At 38.4% G+C, this 23,843-nt stretch overlaps 1 protein-coding gene and 1 pseudogene across 1 annotated transcript in view; both read right to left on the bottom strand.

Annotated features, from left to right (window-relative positions):
* Positions 1–5,945: 5,945 nt before the first annotated feature.
* Positions 5,946–23,843, bottom strand: part of LOC140852067 (callose synthase 5-like) — a 45,683-nt gene continuing 27,785 nt past the window's right edge. Inside the window, exons 31-40 of the mRNA XM_073244800.1 lie at positions 10,465–10,576; positions 10,218–10,337; positions 10,007–10,122; positions 9,825–9,908; positions 8,900–9,012; positions 8,554–8,783; positions 7,483–8,280; positions 7,206–7,256; positions 6,950–7,135; positions 5,946–6,705 (exon numbers count right to left, since the gene is read on the bottom strand). Of these exons, the coding sequence (XP_073100901.1) occupies positions 6,475–6,705; positions 6,950–7,135; positions 7,206–7,256; positions 7,483–8,280; positions 8,554–8,783; positions 8,900–9,012; positions 9,825–9,908; positions 10,007–10,122; positions 10,218–10,337; positions 10,465–10,576 (2,041 nt within the window). The 3' untranslated portion in view covers positions 5,946–6,474. The remainder of the gene's footprint in view (positions 6,706–6,949; positions 7,136–7,205; positions 7,257–7,482; positions 8,281–8,553; positions 8,784–8,899; positions 9,013–9,824; positions 9,909–10,006; positions 10,123–10,217; positions 10,338–10,464; positions 10,577–23,843) is intronic.
* On the bottom strand, positions 14,229–19,156 carry LOC140851961 (uncharacterized; annotated as a pseudogene).

Here is a 23,843-nt window from a genome sequence, read left to right as displayed (position 1 = left end):
AGGCCGAAAGACAGGTCCTTTAATACGGGTTCGGATCCCGACTTCATACAGGTTTGGATCCTATGCCGTGAGTGTTTTGCAAGGCACGTAAGGCGCCACGTCACCTGTTCCGGAAACGTACGTAAGGCGCCACGTCAGATTAAGAATCTCTGATGCATGGAACACATTGAGCGAAAGTTTTGTGACAATTGAGTTAGATCGAATCAGATACCGTTCCGATTATATCTAAAATCTATCAAATCCAAATCTAATTTATTTAGAGCTTATTTAGGAAGGATAAAATTGATCCAAATTTATAGAGTTAAAAATTCTATAGATTAAAATTTTATTTTCCTTCCTAACCACTTGTTTGAGGATTAAATTATAAGATAAATTAATAACCATTTTTTTTTTTTTGTTGATTTTTTTTATGATTTTTTTATTTTTTTCTCAATTTTTTATGCCCTCAAAGTCTCGACTGGGTGGGCAGCTTAAGCCGGTCGAATAGGGAAGTTTAGACGATGGCTATGTTTATATATAAGAGTTTAAATAATATAAATATATTATCAATCAATTTTAAAAATAGACAATCATGATTTATTGGTCGAGGTGGTGGTTAGATCATTTAAAAAAAATTGGGATTCAAATCCTCGTATCTTTATTCGGATCAGGTCGAATCGGCTAGATAAGAGGGGTTGATTCTGATTGGGTTGGATCAAGTAAAAAACTCATCAAACTAATATTAGAAAATAATTATAATTATAAAAGAAAATATTTGGATTAATATTATATAATGTTAGATTTGAGACAGGGCATACTATTATCTGTACCTGACTTGAGCTTGTTTCAAGATTTTATCTAGAACTCATACCCGTCTCGGATTTTAATTGGATCAAGTAAAATCCACCTCCTTAGAGTTAGATCAGGTACCCGATGAATCGGCTACAATCACCATCCCTAAAATGAATCTAATGTTAAACCTAGATCCAACCTAATAAAGAATCGGATCAAGTCATATCAAATTAGGTCTATGGTCAAAATTTTGATAAAAAATTATAAAATTTATGTATAATCAGATTCCAATAGCAGATACCTGTGGGGCAAATTTCAAATCTATCCTAAATTTGAACATGTTTTAATTTTAAATTTCAAAGATATGTTGGCTTTTTCTTGATATAAATTATTTTATAATTATAATTATTAATATGATATTTTGATAATGATAAATTTATTATTCTAGTAAAAGAAAGGGTAAAGAGATAAGGGGAAGAGAAAGAAGGGAGGGGAAGAAAATTCTAATTTACCATCCAAACATAGGATAGGATTAGTTTATAAGATTTATTTTTCAATAGGATTTTATGTATAATCCTATAGGAATCAAATCCTATATTCTATTATGAATATTATCTTAAGTTTATTATTCCTAGACATAGGCGCTTGGTTTGGAAGAGTGGGGGTCCAAAATCAGAATGAAAATGGATGACTCCCATTTTAACTATTTGGTTAGAAGGAGTTCCATTCCAATTTCAATTTTGGGATGGAATGGAAATGGCCCAATTAATCGAAAACTCAATCCTCACTCTTCCTTATGGATTCAAATTTTTATTCTGATTTCGATTTTGATTCCGATCACGAACCAAATATTTTAGAGGATTTGGCCATTCCGATTTCTATTTCAATCCATTCTGATTCTCATTCCAATTCTGATTCTAGTCGCAAACTAAGCACCATCCAAATAGGCCTTCATCAAGCTGGTCAAAAATTTATATCCTCACCTTTTTATTAAATAGTAAACCTAATCCGAATAAATTTTTCAAAATCAAGCAGGCATCCACTCAGCTCTTCTTCAATACTATATAGAGTTATTAGGTTCGGCTGAAACTCTAATGGTGGAAGCTGAATGGGAGGCGCTATACCCTGAAAATCCGATTGATCTCAATCCATTAGATAGGCCTTTCTTTGAGGCTGAAATCAAAGCAGCCATCTTCAATCTTTCAAGTGACAAAGCACCTGAACTTGATGGATTTTCAATCTCCTTCTTCAAGAAACATTGGCTGACAGTTAAACCGGATATATTAGCCTTCTTTGAAAAATCCACAGATCGCCTTTAGACCCATCTTGCATTAACTATACCAATATTATCCTTATCTCTAAGAAAATAGAAAATCCCGATGTTTGTAACTTTTGACCTATCAGTCTGGAAGGCAGTATTGTTAAAATTCTATCGAAAGTGCTCTCCACAAGACTGGATCACATCATTGACTTGCTCATCTTAGAAAATCAATCGGCTTTCATTAGGCACAGATCGATATTCGAAAGCTACATAACAGCAGCTGAAATTATCTCATACTGCAAGAAATCTAAACAGAAAGGATTACTCTACAAGGTTGATTTCGAGAAAGCCTTCGACAGTGTCTCTTGGTGATTTCTCAACACTCTTCTAAAAAAAAGAGGTTTTGGTCCAAGATGGAGGAGCTTCATACTGAAAAAATTGGATAAGAAGCTGAATGAAAGTCAAAGGTCCTATCTATAGCTGATCGAAGAGCACTTATAAGTTCAGTGCTCAATGCTATACTAGTCTATTGGATGTTGGTCTTCTTTCTCCCACAATCAGTGTTACAGAAAATCAACACTGCCTACAAGAACTTCTTGTGGGGAGGAGGTGAACACTATGGAAAAACCAAATTCCTTGCAAATTGGTTAATGGTTTGTCGTCCAAAATGCATGGGAGGGTTAGGGATTAGAAGCCTCAAAATCCTAAATCTCTGGTTATGAAATGGTGGTGGAACTTCTTCTCTCAGCACGGAAGACCTTGGAAGAATCTAATACAAAGCATTTACTACAAATCTAGGTTACAGTTATCGCCTCTCAGCATATCTTGCAAAGGTGCTTCACCATTTTTAAGGGGTGTCATCAAACTTAGTGGCATCTTCTAAAATTTTACCACTTCAATGATAGGTAATGGTAAGAACACATCCTTCTTGCATGATACCTAGTTAAAAGCCAGGCCATTAAACTCTCTCCTATCGAACCTTCATGCTCTTTCAATCAACCCTCGAACCAGTATTAATGGCTTCCTCTCTAATGAGCACTGGCTCTCAAACTTTAGCCGACCACTCAGCTTTGCTGCCACTGAAGAATGCATCAAACTTATCGAATATTTACATACGTAATTCTATCAAAGGAAGAGGATAAAAGATTGTGGAAATGGAGTAAAACAGCAAAGTACTCGGTCAAAAATTGTTACTTATTCTTGATTGATGGAGGAGTTCACCTAGCAATTGGATGGACTGGTCATTGCCACTTCCTGAAAAGGTTAAGGTCTTTGGCTAGCTGACTTTTTACGATAAAATTTTGATAGCTAAAAATCTGAAGAAAAAGAGAGTACAGGTCGTGCAGCTGTGTCACCTTTGTTATAGGAGCAATGAAACCACTGACCATCTTCTTCTGTCTTGTCCTTATTTTACAACTTTATGGACATTGGTAACCCAAGGTTTGTGCTATCCACAACTCCCAAACAGTATCTCTCAAGTTTGAAAGGATTGGAATAAATTATTTCTTGATAAAGAACGAGGTGGAGCCTCCGTTTCTCTTCTCCTTACATCACACTGGTTGATTTTGAAAGAATGAAATAACCGGATCTTCCGATTCGAAACATACTTTGTTTTGGAAACAGCAAAGAAATCTATTCAGATCCTTGAAGCATGGACAACGAGAATCAAGGACCTAAGAGAGTCGAAAAACTCAAAGCTATTTGAAGAACTAAAATGAATACAGGCGCACACCTCAAATTTTAGAAACTGATGGGCAGCTAGATCCTCTACATAGGAGAATGAACCTGTTAACCACCAAGAGCCTTGATCGAAAAAATACCGATAAGACAATTTGCTGAATTTGTTGATTTGCTGGCCTATTCTACCTTCCTTTTGTACTCCTCCATTCTCTCATGCACTTGATTATGAGAGCACTCTAAATTACTGCCTCAGATAATTATGTAAATATTAATATTAAATTATAATATATAGCCTTAGGAGAATATCCCTTTCCTTCTTTTTTTTTTTTTTCTTTTTTTTTCCTCAAAAAAAACCTAATCCGAACAAATTGAATCAAGTTAAACCGTTAAGCGCGGTCATCCCCAATTGAAATCCAACATAACGTAATTTTTTTCATTCGGGAGGAAGAAAAAGTAGTAGAGACAACAAATGGACTGGGTTTGGTCAAGTATTCGTGCATCATACTGAAATTCGGTGAGACCGAGCTGTAGGTTGCATCGTGTTGATTGAGCAACACCGATCTTCAGAGTGAGCCTAATCTCCTAAAATTAAATAGGGATAACCCAACTTTGAATGAAGCCATGGGTTGAATCAGGTCTTAAATTTGGTCCCAAATGCAAACTGGAATCAGACTTGGATCTTTCATTGTTTGGCGCAGCTCTGGTCTTAATCCAACACCAAATGGTACAGGGATTAAAACAGGTCAGATAAATTGGTTTGGTTAGTAGGTCTTACCCAAAAAAAAAAAAACTGGCAGTAGGTATGAAATTGATCTGCCAAAATGTTAGCACCATTACAACCAAGGGATTTCAATTGCATCATATAAGTCGAATGTTGTATCCCCAGGAAAGAGACTGCTTCAGATGTAATCTCAATGCTAATTTTAATCATTAGAGTAGAAGGTTTTATGTAGGTTTTTCTTGTGATTCATGATGATCATCATCACATGATTCCATACCCTAGATATAATTCTACTACTGAAGATGAGGTCCATGCAGTCAAAAACGGATTACAGAATGGAATCTGAGTCACGCCAGATGATTAGAAATTGAAGACATCTTGAGAGGAACTTGGCTCCATTTTGGTCCATAATCCTGTGAACCTTTTTCGATTTCTATGTAACTGACTCATGATTAGAAGCACATTTCCTTATTAGCAAATGAAACCAGGGAAAATAACAAGCGAAATGAAAAAAATAAAAAACTGGGAGCAGCGTGCACAAGGTTGAAAAACTAATAGGCTAGTGCAAGGAAGGAGATTGTAAATAACATATAGATTTGAACGCGAGACTCTCTAGCTGAGTTACCAACTGTTGGTGCTCATATAATAATCGTTGAAATGCGCATGGCATGCTGGGAAGGGTGCCCGCAAGCAGGCGGCCCTGCCTTGTCCCTTGCCTAAGGTTTGGTGCCGGATACATGCTCTTCACCCTGATGCTTGGTGTTGCCTCTAAATATATATAAAATGGCACGCTACTTGGTGTACATTAAACACACTAGCCCAGGATCCAGTACAAATACAAATTACATCCAACAACTATAATAGAAGAAGAAGATTTGAAAGAGAAAAATAAGTTTATTTAAAAGGAAATAAATACCAAAATAATGAGTTTGGCTCATCTTACAAAGATATCTCATGAAAATAATGCCTGCGTGACCGCCTTGTGCTTTGGTGCTTTAGTTTTTGCGCAGTTTGTGGAGGCAACTTTCAAATACCTTGTCGGTAGTTGATGGTAGCCGTTAGAGTTCTTCTTCCGCTCATGGCGAACAACCCGAAATAAGCTGGTGACTACTCTGCGCCTAGCGGAGGTGGAGAACATTATGGAAAGGGGTTGTGTAACCACCATGAGAGTTTCAGATGATGAGATTTCAGCCCTTAAAAACTCCCTCTCAGGTATTGCTCTAACCAGAGGATGAGATGGAGGTGGCCTAGAGCCAATGGGAGACAACATGGGTGGTTGCAAAGAATTTGGGATGCCGCCTTCTTCTTGATCTTATTGTTAAAGAATTTAAGGACAAAGGAAAGATTTCCAACAAGTTAGAGGCATTTTCTATGACCGAGGAATATTACCTCTTGGAGCTGATGATTGAATTTTATTAGAGAATATCAGAAAATATAAAAAAAATAGCTGATATTAAAAAATATTATAAAATATCCGAGAATACCGAAGAGATTTTCCATCAATGTACCATATTAGAGAATATCAAAAAATATCATAAAAAATTTTCAGCTGATGCATCGTATTATAGAGTACAGGAGAAATTACGCAATGTACATCATGTGCTGTAAATCCAGCCCACAATTCAATATGTTTCGCGGTTGTACTGATGCAACTCACGAACACCATAGGTTTTTGAGCCCAACCATCCATATAGGCCTTATTGGGCAAAGAAACCGGAGTATAAAGGAAGTAATGGCAGCATATCGATCGGAGTCAGTTGCAGTGGCCCAAATTCTAAACAGATGAGTAAAGGCAAACAGATCAGCAGGTTTACTCGCAGATAAGCTCGAGCATTGATGAATCGAGATGCCAGCGGTAACATGCACGGTTTACACCTACGACTCATATTAGTAGGGCAAGCACAAAGGCAAACCACAAAGCACAGTGCGCAGCAGAGAAATCTCTCAATATAAACTTGTGTCGCCCCACCTCCGTCTTTCCTCTTTAAGCCGCCAAGTTCCTCTCGGCCTTGTTCATCTTTCCTCTCAGGCTTCTTTCTGGTTAGTTATGTTTCTTCCCACCAGACAAAATGCGTGAAATCTGCAAGCCTCGGCTGAATGCTTGATTGAATAGCAGCCTTGTTTGGAACTCCGAAACAAATGGGAACCATGCCAACACAGCCACTGGTGCAAAGATCATAAGACCCATCACGTAATCGTATGCCCTAGCAAATGGTTTGACTGAGCCCCATAGCCCAAGTGTCTTTATAATCGGCTTGCATGCTTGTGATATCTGCATCGGATATTCTAGCATGAAATTGTGAAATTTGTTGCAAGGCTCCTTGGTAAAAAAAATTCTCCAAACACATCGTAATAATTAGTCCGATTATACTATATGAAGGCTTCTATTTGGGGGCTCATGGTACTAGCAAGAACTGAAAAATATATAACGAGAGAGAGAGAGAGAGAAGAACAACCGAACTTTCCGCTTGTAAATGCATGAAATGAATTAACCTTTTTCAAAAGGAAAACGGTACCTGAAGCACGGCCCATCCCGTTGGCATGAAGGCAAGGACGCTGGTGGAAATGTCACCCACCGTCAGATTAAGAACAGCAAAGAGGATGAATACTGCGCCAGTAAACCCAGCAAACAGGAATAGCTTGAGCAACCGGAACAGAAGTTGGAAGTCTGCACTGAACTTCTTCCTGCCCACGGACTCCATCTGCAGAAAGAGACTCATTTAAAAGCAATACCAAATTTATGAATGAAACACAATGCAGAAAAGAACTGACCTTGAGTATAATCATCACTGCACCTATCACCGACCAGGACAGGGCATACACCTGTTCGTAAAAGTAATTAGTCGAATGACAAATGAGCAATGCAACCAACTTTGCCACTTTGACATGGATAGAAGCCTAAAATTATTAGAAAACAGCAGCATTATTTATTTATTTATGTAGTTTTGGTTACAGCTGCTGTTTGAGCAGAATACCAGGAAAAAGAAGGGCCTACTTCATGTTTTGGTTGAATTATCGCAAACACTAAGCTAAAAGGCATGAAGCTCACTAGAATGCTTTTGTTGCCATTGGTCACGTTCAGGTGATAGACAATCCCATACTGGAAAAGGAAGAAGCGCATAGAAAGAATAATCTCCCAAAATCGTCCCAAGAATCCTGTGTATTGCAAGTGCTCTTGTTCTTCAACCCACCAGGACTCCCAGCTTTTATTTGCTGGTACACCAACGCCACCCCTGCTCCCTATCCACTTGGTCCAATCATCCCAGTCTTCCACTATCTTCTGCCACTCAAAACCAGATGGGTTGAAAATGAATGGTGCAAACAACCAACTTACCACAAGGAACCACATTGATGACGTGATTAGCATATAGGTAATTGTGCCATTTGCCACTTTCCCATACAACTTGTAAACTATCAGCAGTATCATCAGCTCCAGCCCTTTCACAAAGTGACTTCTCGAATACATCCTGTAATTCTCTGCAAACTTTTCATGCCGGACTACAAATCCTCGCCCAGTTGCTCTATATTTTGCCCCGCCATGCAAGACTGTTCTCCCAAAATAATGAGCCCTTGTTCCAAGAGAGAATGTGAAGAAAACTGCACAAAGCTGAAGCTGCATGACAATGAAGTCAACGAGGGCAGTTCTGAATCCTCTTTCTAGTCCAATCTCCATTACCATTGGTAAAGCCATTAATAAGCCTAACTGAACTATGGATTGAGATGCCATGGCTGCCTCAAGGGATTTGTTGCCTCTCATCCTTGCTTGCTTCAGAATTGCCTCTTCTAATCCGCTCAATGATAGGTAAAGTTTTCCATACAAGTAGACATATAATATAATGACAACCATCTGCATGTATTTAAGGTAAGAAAGTTGTTGAATATTAAAAAATATCATGGGCATTAAAAAAGAAGAAAAGCTACCTACAACTATAAAATGGAACCTCTTTTGGCTAATCCATCCTACTTTTGCCAGTTTTATTCTGCTCATATTTTTTTTACTAGTTAAATAATAGATGTTATATTTTTGGTCACTATGATCTCATCTTTCAGTAAGCCCTATTGTTAAATTTGCTCCAGAGATTATTCTAGTTTGACAGGTAATGAAATAGAATTAGGTTACCAGTGAGCTGAAGTAAAATCCCACAGTTGTGAAGTAACAAGACAGCATACGAAAAAAGTCAAAACGATGGCCTAGACGATAGATATCTCTGCTAAGTACTTGCTCGCCGTTACCACAGGCAACTTTAGCTTCAAATAGTGAGATTTGATTAAGCCCTACATCGCGGCCTTTCCCAACTTGAATGTACTCGTGGTGGGTGACATTACCACGCCTTAGCATTGAGTTGAAACCTGGAAGAGTTTTATCCAAAAAAACAAAAGGTGTTAAAACCTGGAAGAACAAACAAAATGAAAGATTTTACACAAAAGGGAAATCATCGCCGAAGTTCAGGATTACATGAAATTACCAGCAAAAATGTCCTCACTCAGGTTTATTCCTTGAGATGCCTTGCTAATGCCACCCCTGGTAATGTGGAAGATCCTATCAAACACATCTGGATGACCATAATGAAAACGAACCCTGTCCATACCAAAGAAAACTAAAACTATCAGGACAAGTTCTGATAAATTTTGAAGGAGAAAAACCTTTGAAGGTTCTATATTCTCCACAAGTAAAATCCTCATATGGTCAGTCAGCAGTGCAACTTGCGAACCATGTAAGACCATACAGCATCCAGCAAAAGCTAGTAATATTAATATGCCAGATATAAATCAGAAACTACAATATACCAAAGTTATTTTGAAGAGCAGGCATTATAGCAATGAATATGGATAGCTTGGCTACATCCTCAGGATACATTTGTGATAAAAAAAACTTGACATGGAATTAATATGACATGTGTATAGAAGAGATTTAAACTTGTTTGTGAATAAAGTAAACAGAAATTAGATGTTAGAAGAATAAGCAGTTGCAGCCTCCTGACTAGCCCACCCTGTATGCTAAATAACATTGAACATGAACATACCAAATTAAGGCAAGGCTACAACAACAATTAGCTACAGTACCAAAAGGTCTGATTTTGAAGTACACTCATGGCACTGTTGATGTAGCACCTCCAAAGAATGACAGATACATGTACGAGATAAACCAATTAGAAAGTATGCACTAGCCCTTGGTTGCAAAAGTGACGCTTACGTGGAATTACTTGTTTTGTTAGAAGGTTAAATCCATCATTCTAAGTGCCTCATACTAAGTTTATCCTAGAATTATCTAAAATACATGATTGAGATTTGCATAGAATTTTGTAGAACAGATATATCATCTGACAGGACATGAATATCATTAAACCTAATGAGGTAATGTACTGTGAGTATGAATATAATGGAACTCACTTCAATGGGTTTGCAAGGACTCTTTGGCCAATCGTCACGAAAGTTGTTTCTTGATTTGACATAAACCATGCCAAGGATGACACACTGCAAAACAGATATATTTGACATATTAGAGAGCATAAACCAGTCTTATTGTCCCACATGTGTGAAATTGATTTATGGCTCCCGAAAACCATTCTTACCTTCCTGTAAAAATATGCTCCCGTACACCCAGAATGGTTGGTTGACGCACTCCATGATCTTCATTGAATTCTTCCAAAAGGTTACGCATTTTAAGAGCCTCTTCTAAGTAATTGTCCTACACATTTTTTTTTATTAAGCAAAAAGTATAAGAATCATTACTCTTAGTGGCTCGAAATCTGTTTCTAGAAAATTCAGACATATCTTCATTACCTGGTTCATATCAATGGTCTGAAGAGCCTCTCCTCGAGTGAAGATAATAGCATGGTTCTGATTTTCTGGCTTTCCTTCACCAATCTTTGCAGATCCTGGCAACTTAATACGATAGATTTCCTTTTAAAAGGAAAAGACAGAGCACATTTAGTATAGCTATACCTAATTATTGGGACACCATAGTTTAAACTTCAAATAACAGTTTTACCCACAAGAAAGGAGGGGAAAAAATCAAAAGGATAATCACCTGGTCAAGATTATCAACAGCTTTTACTAGTACTGAATAATAGGCTTTCTGTACCATTCCACCTTCTCTTTCTTCAACCTCATCAATATATGCAACACGTAAAGAAGGATAACTGTAGTAGAAGACAAGCATTTTAGTTTCTATGGAAAAGAAAACTCATCTGAAATTGTAAATTTGCTGCAGCTTATTGTTGTACATTTCTTTTGTTTTTGTGCTTCCATCCCCTTTAATTTCATTTTATTATAGGTTAACTGTTATAAAAGTACCTAAAACCCATGATTTTGGTTCAAATTAACCAGATTTATACTCTAGTTTTCTCTAAATGTGAATTATTTTTCATTCATTGACCAAATCATACACTTTAAGATCTTACTAGAAAAATATGATATGAAAACAAATGAACTAATAAATTATGATTTTCTCTGTTCGGTATTCTTTCTTTACATACATAAAAAAACACAGATAAATTAAACATGACATGGAGTCAGTCATACCATTTAGCATGTCACGGGTTGCCTGTCAAATGGTGTCCAGATTCAAAAAACACATCGACCATAACAAAATTCAATATGCCATTGTACAAATTCGCATGATTTGTCTCAAAGTGTGAAATTTGACCTTACAAGTCAGTAAGCACCAGTCATGTGATTCAGGAGAAAGACAAGTAACATTTGTAGTTTACAAAGGATTAATATAGAAAAGCTGAATCTCAAGTTCTCAACCGAACAACCAACAGGGTTAAACTGGAAAAGGAAGGATTGGCAACTATGGTGACCAAAAGGGTTGCAAGAGATGCTTCTTTAGCGAGTCCATTAACAAGTGGACCCATTAATTGGCAACTATGGTGACCAAAAGGGTTGCAAGAGATGCTTCTTTAGCGAGTCCACTAACAAGTGGACCCATTAATTGGTCCACAAACAAGAGCTATGGCATTGTTGGATGCCCAGGTCCATAGTCTAACATGATCTTAAACAAGCATTGCAGAACTGTATCAAACTGCCCAATTCGGAGTGTGCCAAACCATACTGGTGGTGGACCAGGATGGTTTCGATGTTTGAAATGAGAAACCAATAAGGGGAGAAGAAGGAAAGAGAGGAAAAGAGAGGGGGGTTGGTGAAGGAGAGGGAGAGGCTGGAAAGACTGCCTTTGACTTTACTATAAGTCGGCAAAAATAAACAAGAAACGAGGGTGAGTCAAACTTGTTTTGATTCGAAGGAGGGCGGAGCAACTCCTCTGTCCTTCGAGATGGCCTCGTCAGCCTCCCCACTCCTTCCCTCCCTCTCCCTTCCTCCCCACTCTCTCTCCCTCTCTCTCTCTTTTTCTCTCTCCTATTCTCCTTCTTCCCCACCTTCTCTGCTATTGGTTCGAGTCCAGCACAAAATAGCATGGGGATGTGCCAAATCATGCTGCCGCTGACTGGTCCGAGCCTTAATACTGATCTAGCGAAGATTTGCCATCACAATACTAGGCCATGTACCAATGCCAACTTATTATTGTATCAGTATGAGGCCAGCTCGATATATCCAATGTCGATATCTTGTACCACGTATCCGTACCAGACTAATATGGTACAATATCCTATACCGCCTGATTCGATATGATATGATAAACCTTGGGCATAGCACCCCTAATCTCAAAGATGCATGATTTTTTTCAGATACATTGTGATAATAACTAACACTTGGGATGTAATAATCAAGACCTCACACAAAAAGGCTAGTTGAAAGCAAGGTATGCTGAACCGGTACCGCCAACAATTTCGGTCGGCCGGCAATACGGTTCGGTATGGTTTCATACCGTACCGAACTGACGATCCGAACTGAAAGAAAAAAAGAGAGAAATAGAGAGAAAAAGAGGATGAAAAAAAAGAGGGAGGGGAAGGAGCCGGCGGGGCCACCGGATGGCCTCCGACTGGCTGCCGTGGCCGTCGGAGGGCGCAGTCCATGCGCGGTGCCGCAGGCGTGAAACAGGAGCATCGCCCCTGTTTCGCAAATTTTTTTAAAAACATGGTTTTAAGTGAAGTCGGCAAACAATTTACTGACTTCACGATTTTTATTTTTATTTTTTTTTTAAATTCTTAAGTCGGCAACCCAGTTGCTGACTTCATAAGTTTAAAACAAAAAAAAAAAAAATCGAAACAGACGACGTCTGTTTCGAAAAAGAAGAAGGGGGTGGAGCCGTGGAGGGGCTCCACCCGCTTGACTGCCCTCAGGTCGTCGGCGTCGGCACGCCGGCCACTGGGAGCCTCGCAACGGAGGCACCGTCCGTTCGGTAGGTTCTCCGTCCCCCTTCGAGCGCTCTCTCTCTCTTTTTTGCTCTCTTGAAAGCCCTATCGGGCGATACGGGGCTTGGAAGCCCTCCGATGGCTGCAGCCGGCCACCGCCAGCCTCCGACGGCTCCCACCTCCCTCCCTCCCCTCCCCTCTCTCTCTCTTTCTCACTTTTCGTTCTTTTTTCTTCGGTACCGCCGGTGTATCGATTTTACCGGCCGAATCGTGCCGGTTCCCCATCGGTCCGGTATGAGATAGTGTACCGACCGGTTCAGTACGGTATGGCAAACTTTGGTTGAAAGGTATTATTTGGATTCTTTAATTCTGTATATGTATCCAAGATCTACTCAATGCATAGCTACTATGGGACTAGACACATGCCCACATGGATCCTCATATTCTTCTCCTATGTAAGCCTTGACATTCTCACCATGTTAAGAGTCCACATCCATTCAAATCTAAACATGAGACTAGACACATGCCCACATGGATCCTCATATTCTTCTCCTATATAAGCCTCGACATTCTCACCATGCTAAGAGTCCACATCCATTCAAATTTAATCATAAGTACCATAAATCCCATCATAAACACCACGATTAGCCCACGGTCAATCCTAATGGGCTCATGTAACAGTGTCCCCTAGCCCACATGGGCTATGGATTAGACTTGCTCTAATACTATTTGTGACAACCTAAGATCTCATCCAAAATGACTACCTAAAAGGTACTATTTGGGTTCCTTAATCTATATAACCACCCAAGCTCTACCTAGTGCATAGCTAATATGGGACTAAATACTTGCCTACATGGGTCCTCACATGAGAGGTTCTAGGAAACAACACAACTAGCTTGGTTGAAAAGACACTGAAGTATGTTGTACACAAGGGGATCCAAACCACAACTCACCACTTAGCAGCAAATGAGGATGCATAGATTTAGTGACCAAGCAGTGCTAGCAGCTAGTAAGTTAGGAAGTAAAAGGACAACACATAACAATATTTGAGCCCAGCTAATACATGAGCTCATGAACAAAATATGCCACTTATTATGTTTTCCAAGAATATCAACAAAAAAGTAACCAACAGCAAACCAAAAAAATTGTCATAAAGTCAAGACCATTATTTAAGGTTTGCCGTACTGGTCGATACTATACCATACTGAGCATACCATATTGTACGATACCGGTACAGTCTCGTACCACACCGACACTTGGAACACCTCACCATCTCATATCATAGTGTATTGAAATTATAATAGGACAATACTGGTATAGGGTCCAATATCAAGATGGATAACCTTGCCATCATTACACAAGTGATATTACTTTAAACTATCAATATAAATTTAGAGAGATGTAGGACATAAGAATCTCTTGAATGGTTTTGAAAAGAAAAGTTATGAACAAACTATGCTAAACAGTCACCTAATGCACCTATTTATGCTATAAACTCGATATCATTATCTCACTAAAATCTTATCAAATCAAAACAAGGTCAACTATGTAGTACAAATTCGAGATAACAAGGCTGCACACAAGGATTGTGCATATCATGGGCTGCAATACTGCCATGAATTGCCCGGTTCAAGGCGTCCAATCTGAAATTGGTATAAAAATCATATTCAAATTAGTACAAGCCCTATATCAGCCCATACGGATCAATGCTGAGGCGTATCAACGTGTACTGAGACATAGTAGGATGCATATTGACTTGTATTGAGATGCACCACCTTATGTCAAGATGTACCGAGATAAAAAGTGAGAAAAATGGCACAAGAGCTATCTCAATATAGGGATGAATAATGTTCTATACCAGCTCGTACCATACCGAACCAATAACACACTAGTGTAGTACTCGATACCAAGATTGTGGACCATGCGCATTTTTATGATTGATGGTCAATTTTTTAATAGTCCTTGGTACCAATTTCCTAAACAAGATAACTTTAGCCAAGAAAGATGCAGTCCATTAATATTAGAGACTAGTTGGCATGAAGGACATTGCTGAGCATGTCGCTCAATGTTTAATATGTCCGCAAGTAAAGGCTAAACATTGGAGACCTATCAGACCTTTGCAATCTATTTATGTCCCTCAATGAAAATGGGAACATATAACCATGGACTTTGTGATGGGTCTACCCAGAACCTCTAAAGGTAACAATGCTATATGGGTGATTATTGATCGATGAATGAAGTCAGTTGGAATCTCATTGGAGAAGTTAGCAATTTGTATGTTGCATAGATTGTGAGGATGCATGGAGTTCCAATCACTATTGTGTCAGATATAGATACTAGATTTGTGTCTCAATTTTGGAGAAGCCTACATAAAGCCATGGACACCAAATTGAACATTAGTATAACCTTTCATCCGCAAACTGATGGACAATCTAAAAAGACCATCCAAATTCTTGAGAATATATTGAGAGCTTGTGTCTTGAATCTAGGAGGTCCTTGGGGTAGTCACTTGCCTCTGATCAAAGTTTGCTGTACCGGTATCGGACGACGTGCCGGTACCTGATCGGTATGATACGGTACCGGTATCGTACCGTACCGACACACGATATGCCCGGGCGTACCGATCCGGTACCGATACATAATTTTTTTTTATTTTCAATTTTTTTTTATTTTTAAAGTTAATAATTGATAAATACAACCTCGATATGGCATTATATTGCATATTATTGACATATTTGGATTCAATTTGGAGTTGGTTGCGGTACAAAGACTCTTGATCCAAAATTTTAAATATATATTTATTTACATTATATTTCAACTATGTCATCTTAAAATTAAAGAAAAAATATATAAAATACGCATTAAAATGTATCTAAATATTTAAGTACAAAGCACAATAACTGATATACGAACCTTAAGATGTACTCTGTATTTAATTTCTTGTCGAGTGTCTGTGACGCTCGTAGATATCTGGATCATCAACATAGTCTGAAGGGACATCCATCCAACCCTCTAGCCAAGCTGCACCGTACTCTCGAATATTCATCATCCCATAAGGCATCCTCTCTGGATTGTAAGACATCTCAGACCTCTCGCTAAAATTCTGACTCTGAGAAGTATCCTCAAGATGATGGTACGGTTGTGGAGGAGCCCATCCAAATATGCCAGTAGCAAAATCTGATCCTGGAGCTGCTCCAAGCTGCATAGGGTAGTAACCACTAGAAGATGATGCCTCGGATGCACCATATGCATATGGATCATAAGGTGGCTGTGGATAATAGGATCCATAATGCGAGGATGATCCAGATACATTCATGGATCCTACTCCACATGCAAGATCATCCGCAGCTGCATCATGTGCTGGACGACCTCTAGGAGCCCATCGTCTATATGAAATCGGCTCCCCACGATCTCTACCGACTCGTCCACCATGATCCCTATCCTGTGTGACATACGTAAACTGAGACTCACCGGTGAATCGAATATCACCCTGTGGCTGTGTCTCATAAACGATGGTCTCCTGTCCTCCAGTTCCTCTCTGATCATCAGATCCATGGCTACTACTACCAGTATCATCATCACTCTCCCTGGTGTCCGTATCTGAACCAGATCGCTCCTGTACTCTCGAGAGTGGTGCACGTACAACTGTCTTTTTCTTCCCTCCTTGTGCCCCTCTGTGACTGAATTTCCTGTGATTGGAAGGATGGATGCCTTCTTGCTGGCTGTCGGGAGGAACGTCTATACATCTCTCGCTCGAATCTCTGGGAAGATGTATCAGATAGCGAGTCATGTGATGAATGAGTCCCTTGTGTCCCATCAGACTGTGGCTGATCAGCTGGAACCTTATGTGGAATATTTTTTTCTGTCCATTGCCTTGGATCCACCCTGATCTCTCTTGCCATCACACTCGCTGGTCGTGGAGGGTATCTTGGCTCATCAAGCTCTGGCTCCTGCTGCTGACCTGCAAGCCATCCGATGATCGGATCGTCATCCTCGTCGGCATAATCATCCAGCGTCGGATCAGTATACTTCAACTGAACTTTCTCCTGAATACATTTTAGCCTCAACCTCAGATTGTAGTGAACATATACAAGATCGTCGAGGTATTTTTGTGTCAGACGATTTCTCTGTTTACTGTGGATAAGGACGAAAGTGGACCAATTACGCTCACAACCACTAGCAGAGACCATCTGAGAAAGAATACGGACAGCCATATGTCTCAAATTTTCTGCTGACGTTCCAAAATGAATCTACCATTCAGCTACAAAAGCAAAATTATATATCAAATTTGATGATATTATTAAACAAAATTACATATCAATCTACATTGCTCATTATTGATATGTAATTTACCTAGATTTATCTGCTTTTTGCTTACGACAGCTGATGGGACTCCAAAACTGTATGATCCCTCTCTAAACTGTTTCATCTGAAATAAAATATATTTATTATTTATAAATATATCAGATCAAATTTAGTTGAATAATTACATCTGTTTTAAACTAGCATACCTCTTGCAGACACAACGATGCAATTTCTGGATCGGACACCATCTTATATATGACATTGCGAAGAGCAGCAAGAAGCTCGCTATCCATATCTATCCCCGGAATAGTATACTGAAATCTCGGATTCAAGTAATAAGCTGCAGATAAATTTCAAGACTGATTAAGCACAATTTTATTTTCATACTTCGAAAAAATATTTTAAAATATTCTTGAATCCAAACTTACCAGCTAGATGCAAATCTCTGCCCATCTAATAGTCCCAACGGCGCTCAATAATGTTAATGAATTCTTGAGCATGCTTGGGATTATTCTCACTGATCTGTTTCTTTGCTCTCTCCATCATGTAATATAGGAAGCCCATCTGGGGGTATCTCTCGCTGTCCACGGTGCGAAGCACCTCATATAAAGGCTTGATAGCCTTCACTATCTTCTCAGCTCGCTGCCAAAATGACTGACTCGTCATCAAGTTCTCCATATGACTTCCATCAGTACCGGCCCTCGTATATCTGCTCTCCTGCCACTCGGCACTGACAAACATCTGACATAGGGCTATTTTTTTCTGAAGAAGACTATCAAGTACTATGTAGTTGATAGCAAACCGTGTGATATCCGGTCGTAAGATCTCCCCCCCAGTATACGTCCGCATCAATGAAAGAACCCATGTGTGATTGTAGATGAATCTAGTAATGGTCTGGACAATCTCCACTACCTGCTGCACCCTGCGAATCTTTCCGATATCCATCAATATAAGATCAATGCAATGTGCAGCACATGGGGTCCAGTATATCTGCAGTCGCTGCTCCATCAGCAACTCTCCGGCAGCCTTATATTGTGGTCCGTTATCTGTGATGACCTGCACGACATGCTGCTCACCCACTGAATCAATCACCTCCTCCATCAGACCAAGGATATATGTGGCATCGTGCACCTTATCTGAAGCATCGATTGATTTGTAAAAAAATATTCTTCCATCACAGTATGTCAAAAAATTAATGATGCTCCACCTAGTAGGACCTGTCCAACCATCACACATCACTGTCAGACCGTATGTAGGCCATTTATTTTTGTAAGAAGCAATCCATCTCTGCAGATCCTCCTTATTGCTGTCAAGAAGCTGACCATAAATATCCTTAGATCCTAGAGGATCTACACCCTGGCCGGCAGTCTCTATGGCTGAAATAGCAGATCGGTAGTAAGGATTGGCTGCTGCATTTGCTGGAATATGGCTGAAATGAAACCATGATCCAATAGCTCGCCACATATCCTTCTTCTTATCTTTTTTTAGCATACTGTCAATTCTCTGCTGCTTTGAATCCTTGCTGGGCAAAGCATGTGGATCCAAATCCTGAATGCTGGCTCCTGCTGGAATATCTCTGGAGGACCTCCTCCTACTGCCAAAAGCTTCCAATAGAGAAGACATGCTGCATCTGCTCCCTCTACCACCAGGCTCTCTGACTGAGGTAGTCCTCCTGAACTCGAATTCTCCCCTATCAGTCGCTGATTCAGATCCTGATTCATAGCATGATGGTCCGAATCGGTCTCTGTACCGGACCATCTCCTCCTGCTGGTACTGATCCGTCAAGCTCGCATGAATGGCAGCCTCAATCTGTGCCTCCTCATCATCTGGAGCAGAAACCTCTTCTGACTCTCTAGAGTGATAAGAAGGTGGCTCTGCAGCTCGACGGTCTACTTCAGTCTTTTTCTGCTTTGCCCTTTCCTTCGCTGCTTTCGAATCAGCAAAGTGCTTTTTCATCAATTGTCGGACCTCTTGCGGATATTTCCGACACATCGACACATCAGGATAACCACCAGCTAGATGCTGCTTCAACCTAGTCACTCCTCCTCCTTTGAACTCTGTGTTGCATCATTTGCATCTCCAATGATGCCGAGCCGAGAGCATCTTGCCATGATCCCAACCGATGTCACGCTCTTGATCTTTCTTCTTACTCATTTCTGCAGATATAACAAAATACTAATTATTTCGAATTACCTATAATATAACACTAATTACATATATTTTTTATTTGATAATATTTTTTACTATTTAAATATTTATAAAAAATTTCAAAAAAATCTCAAGTTAGATTCAAATATTTCAATTATTTTGAATCATTCTAAATATTATTCTCAATTTCAAAACTAACACTGATTTTTTATTTTTTTATTTTTTTAATAATTTTTATATAAATAAATATATACTATAAAATAGCTGATTAATTAAAGTGAAAGAACGTTATGCTCTGAATTTTTTTCTTATAAATATATGCAAGTATAACAAAACACGATAGTTTAACGATAATTAAAATAATTATATATAATTTTAAAATAATTTTAATAATTATTTTAAAACTTATAAATTCAAAATAAATATGTTATATGCTTCAAATAATATTTTTAAATTAACTAAAATATAACACTATTTTTATATATTTTTTATTTTATAATTAAATTTTTAAAATTAAATAATTAAAAAAATAATTTTTTAATTTCAAATATTTGAAAAAAAATTAGAAATTAGATTTAAGTAGTTTGAATCATTCCAAACATGATTCTCAAACTCTGATTTTTTCTTAAAATTTAAATTTTTTTAATTTTTAAATAAATAAATATTTAAAAATATTTAAAAAATATATAATTAACAAAAATTAATAATTTTGATGTCATCATGTAGATCTTTCAAAGATCTATTACATATAATTAAATCATCCCAAAATCACAAGATTTTGGTATGATTTTCTCTTATTTTCATTCTTTCTCATTCTTATCCTATTTTTAACAACAAAAATTAAAAAAAAAATATTTACTAAGAAAATAACACATTATCTTACCTCCGACCAAAGATCAGCCTCTCCTCGAACCACTCCTGCAATTTGACAGAGTTTTTTTTTTTTTTTCTAATTTTTCGGAGGTCTCAACGGTTTTGTTGAGACCTTCGGACCCTCGGGAGTTCTCTGAGACATCTCAAAGAACTCCAAAGCAGGGTAACAGGGTTCTTTTATGCATGTGATCTCCGACCCCACCCCCCCTCCCCCCTCGTCACTTTAAGCACATGGGGTGTCGGTACGGTTCGGTTCACATCGAACCGGACCGAACCGGACCATACCGTCCGGTTTTGGACGATATGGAAGCGAACCGGACCGAGCCGCTCGGTTCGGTACCGGTTCGGGATGTTTCTCGAAAAAAAGGTCCGAACCGGACCGTTTGAGCACCGGTCCGGCTCGATACGCCCCATACCGGGCAGTTCGGCTCGGTATGGCGAACCCTGCCTCTGATAGAATTTGCATATGATAACAGCTACCACACTAGTATTCAGATGGCTCCCTTCGAGGCATTGTATGGTAGGAGGTGTACAACCCCTATTTATTGGAATGAATTTGGTGAAAAATGACTATCAGGCCTTGAACTAGCATAGCAAACTACAAAAAAAGTTCAACTAATAAGGGAACAACTAGAATAGCTCAAGATAGACTAAATAGTTATGCAGACAACAGAAGACAAGAGTTAGAATTTCAAGAGATTATGTCTTCTTAAAAGTATCTCCTATCAAAGGCCTGATGCAGTTTGATATCAACGGCAAACTTTATCCAAGATATATGGGCCCTTTCAAAATTTTGAATAGAGTCAGAAAAGTAGCATACAGATTAGCATTACCACCTATCCTTTCTAGTGGACATAATGTATTTCATGCCTCAATGTTAAGGAAGTATGTGTCAGATCCTAGCCATATGATGGAGTTCAAACCATTATAGCTACATGAGGACTTGACATATGAAGAGTATCCAATTCAAATTATAGATAGAAAAGAATAAGTTCTGAGATGTTGTACTATTCCTTACATCAAGATTCAATGGAGTAATCATATAGAAATAGAAGCGACTTGGGAGCTCAAGGACGAGACGAAGAAGAGACATCCTCAGCTTTTCACAATCTAGGTATGTAAATTTCAAAGACAACATTTATTTATGCAGGGAAAGATGTGAGATCCAATCTAGTCAATCCAACTAGCAGGGTCCGCCTATTGAGATGGTGCCCATCATTGGATAAGAACAAAAAAGGAAAATAAATCCCCTATTTCATGCGATAGAAACCCCCCTAGCCCCTGTCGCTCTCCCTTCCTCTCCTTCCATCGGTCTCCCTCCTTCCATCGTTCTCTCTCCCACATATGTACACTCTCTCTCTTCCCCACACTCCCTCTTGGCCCAAGTTCTCTCTCTTCCTCTCTTCTTCTTCCCTTTCTTCTTATTTTTCGTCTCCCTTCCTTTCTGTGCTCATCATCACCATCTCCTCTTCCACCTCAACTCAGGTAAATGGAAATCTAAGTTTCTATTTTCTTTTCTTGTTATGATTTTGTTTGAAGAGGAACAAAACCCTCCTTGTTGTTGTGCTACCAAATAGGGGATAGCATACACATCCGTTGCTTCACTAGAAAAGGAATGTCCCTCTTCCCCCTCCTTTTCTCCCTTGGCAGCAGATTGGAACTTTTCTGTTTACTCTCCTTTTCCTCACAAATGGACCAAAGCCCTCCACCATCTCCCATGCTCTCTTTCTCTATTTGTCACTTGGATTGAACCACAGTGTATCTTACACCAATGATTAATCTTAATCGAAGATTAATCTTCACTTTAAATTACTTCTTTACTTTTCTAATTTGGGATTGATCTCATTTACATAGGTAGCAACTCAAGTTTGGAGGGACTAGTGCAGGATCTCTATCCCGGCATACTAATTGAGGTAAATTCAGTCCATTAGTTTCTTAAGTTAATTGTTGATTATTATAATAAGGATAGAGTTGATAAGTTAGAACTTAGAAATCTAGGAAATTAGGTCATAATTATGTAAATTAGAAAAGAGGATGATTTTTAGTTTTTATGGTATGAAATATTGATTTTGGGTTAATCGGATGTTCTAGGTTTTTGACGAATCAAATTGGCATGTTGGGTGGATTCTGTCACTGAAAAAGATAAGGATCTTTAGTCACAATCACTTACATAATTATGAATGATTGGTGTTATATGCTGGAAATTGTGGACATTGCATACTTGCATGTATTACAAGCTTTGATTTTCTATAACCCTTATGCTTAATTACATAAATATAGCACAAATAAATAATTTATAAAATAATAATAATAATAATGAAATAAAAGGGGAATAATTTGTAATGATTTAAAATTAGGGTATCTGGACTAGTCACAATATTAGTATGGCCTTACCATGGGCAGGAATATGGTACCTTTATCAATATAGCCTCACCATTGACCAGAATGCGGTACACTTATTAATATGGCCTCACAACGAGCAAAAACGTGGTACTTGAGTATAGCAAGTCACAAGCAAGAGCGCGATGGTGAACAGTCCAAATGCCGAAATATCAAATCCGATCCATATTAAGTATATTATAAAAAAATAATGAATGATAATAATGGCTTATACTGGTGTTAACAGCAACAATAGCAGTTAAAAATAAAATTCTGGTGGAACTGAATTGCTGATCTGATTATATCCAATGCACATCAGAGCAGTTTTTGATGGAATATTATATATATTTGAATAATCATATTTTGAAATCTGATGAACATATTGGTATCATTATTGAGATGGGCATATAGATGCTCGATTATTGATTGTTAAGATTTGAACCATTATTTTCTTAATAGATATATTCATTAAAGAATTGATATGATTTATATGCTAGTATTTGGTGCTTAGAAAATCCTTACCGAGCTGTTAGCTCATATTATCAATTTTATTTTTTTTTTCAAAGCTGCAAAACACCTAGCTAAATGAGGCTGAGTTGGAACTTTTTGTAAGTAGTAATAGTTAAGTTTTTGTATCTGATACCGGATGTATCGGAACCATATATTTTGGATAACTTTAATTTTCAATAAAGAAAACTGTGTTGTTTGCACTAATTGTTTATCTCTTAATATTAAATGTTCTGCTTGCCTTGCATATACTCTAGTATTACATTCTAGAGGAATATGCAGTCATGTCACATGGCCAATCCAAGTGTGAGGTTTGGGGCATGACAAAAATCCTCTCTCCTCTGTGAGTCAAAATAGGGGCTTCAACCCCTTTTTCTATGTTTTTATTATTTTTAAGTGAAGCCAGCAACCATTGCCAACTTATTATTTTCTTTTTTTTGAATTATTCAAGTAAAGTTGGCAGCGTGCTTTCAAAAAAAGAAGAGAACAAAAAAAAGGACCAAAGCCCCTTTTTCTTTTAAAGCAGAGGCCTCACCCCCGTTTCAATGCACAAAGGTGAGAGGGCTTTGAAAACTCTCTCTCCCTCCCTCAACCTTGTTCCTGGAGCCATTGCTTACCGCCACCCTCTCCCTCTCTCTCCCTCCCTCTTTCTCCTCATTCTCTCATCTCTCGCCGATTTCATGATTTTATTGCTAGAACCATCCTAGTCTACCACCGATATGGCTTAGTATGCTCCAAACCAGGCGTTTCGAGATGGTTCCACCTTCCTTGACACAAAATAATGAAGAAAAGAGAATTTGGAAAAGGTTAAAAAACAGAAAAAAGATCCATGAAATAGGAATACAAGCACAAGTGGGAGTTAGATTTGTTTAATCATTAAATACTTGGGAAAAGTCCTGTAAATTATGTCAAAGCTAGCCTTAATAATCATAGAATGTCACAT

The sequence above is a fragment of the Elaeis guineensis genome, chromosome 10 (genome assembly GCF_000442705.2).
Source record: "Elaeis guineensis isolate ETL-2024a chromosome 10, EG11, whole genome shotgun sequence".
Taxonomy (NCBI): domain Eukaryota; kingdom Viridiplantae; phylum Streptophyta; class Magnoliopsida; order Arecales; family Arecaceae; genus Elaeis; species Elaeis guineensis.
The sequence above is the reverse complement of the archived record's forward strand: the minus strand, read 5'-3'. Positions and strand labels throughout refer to the sequence as shown.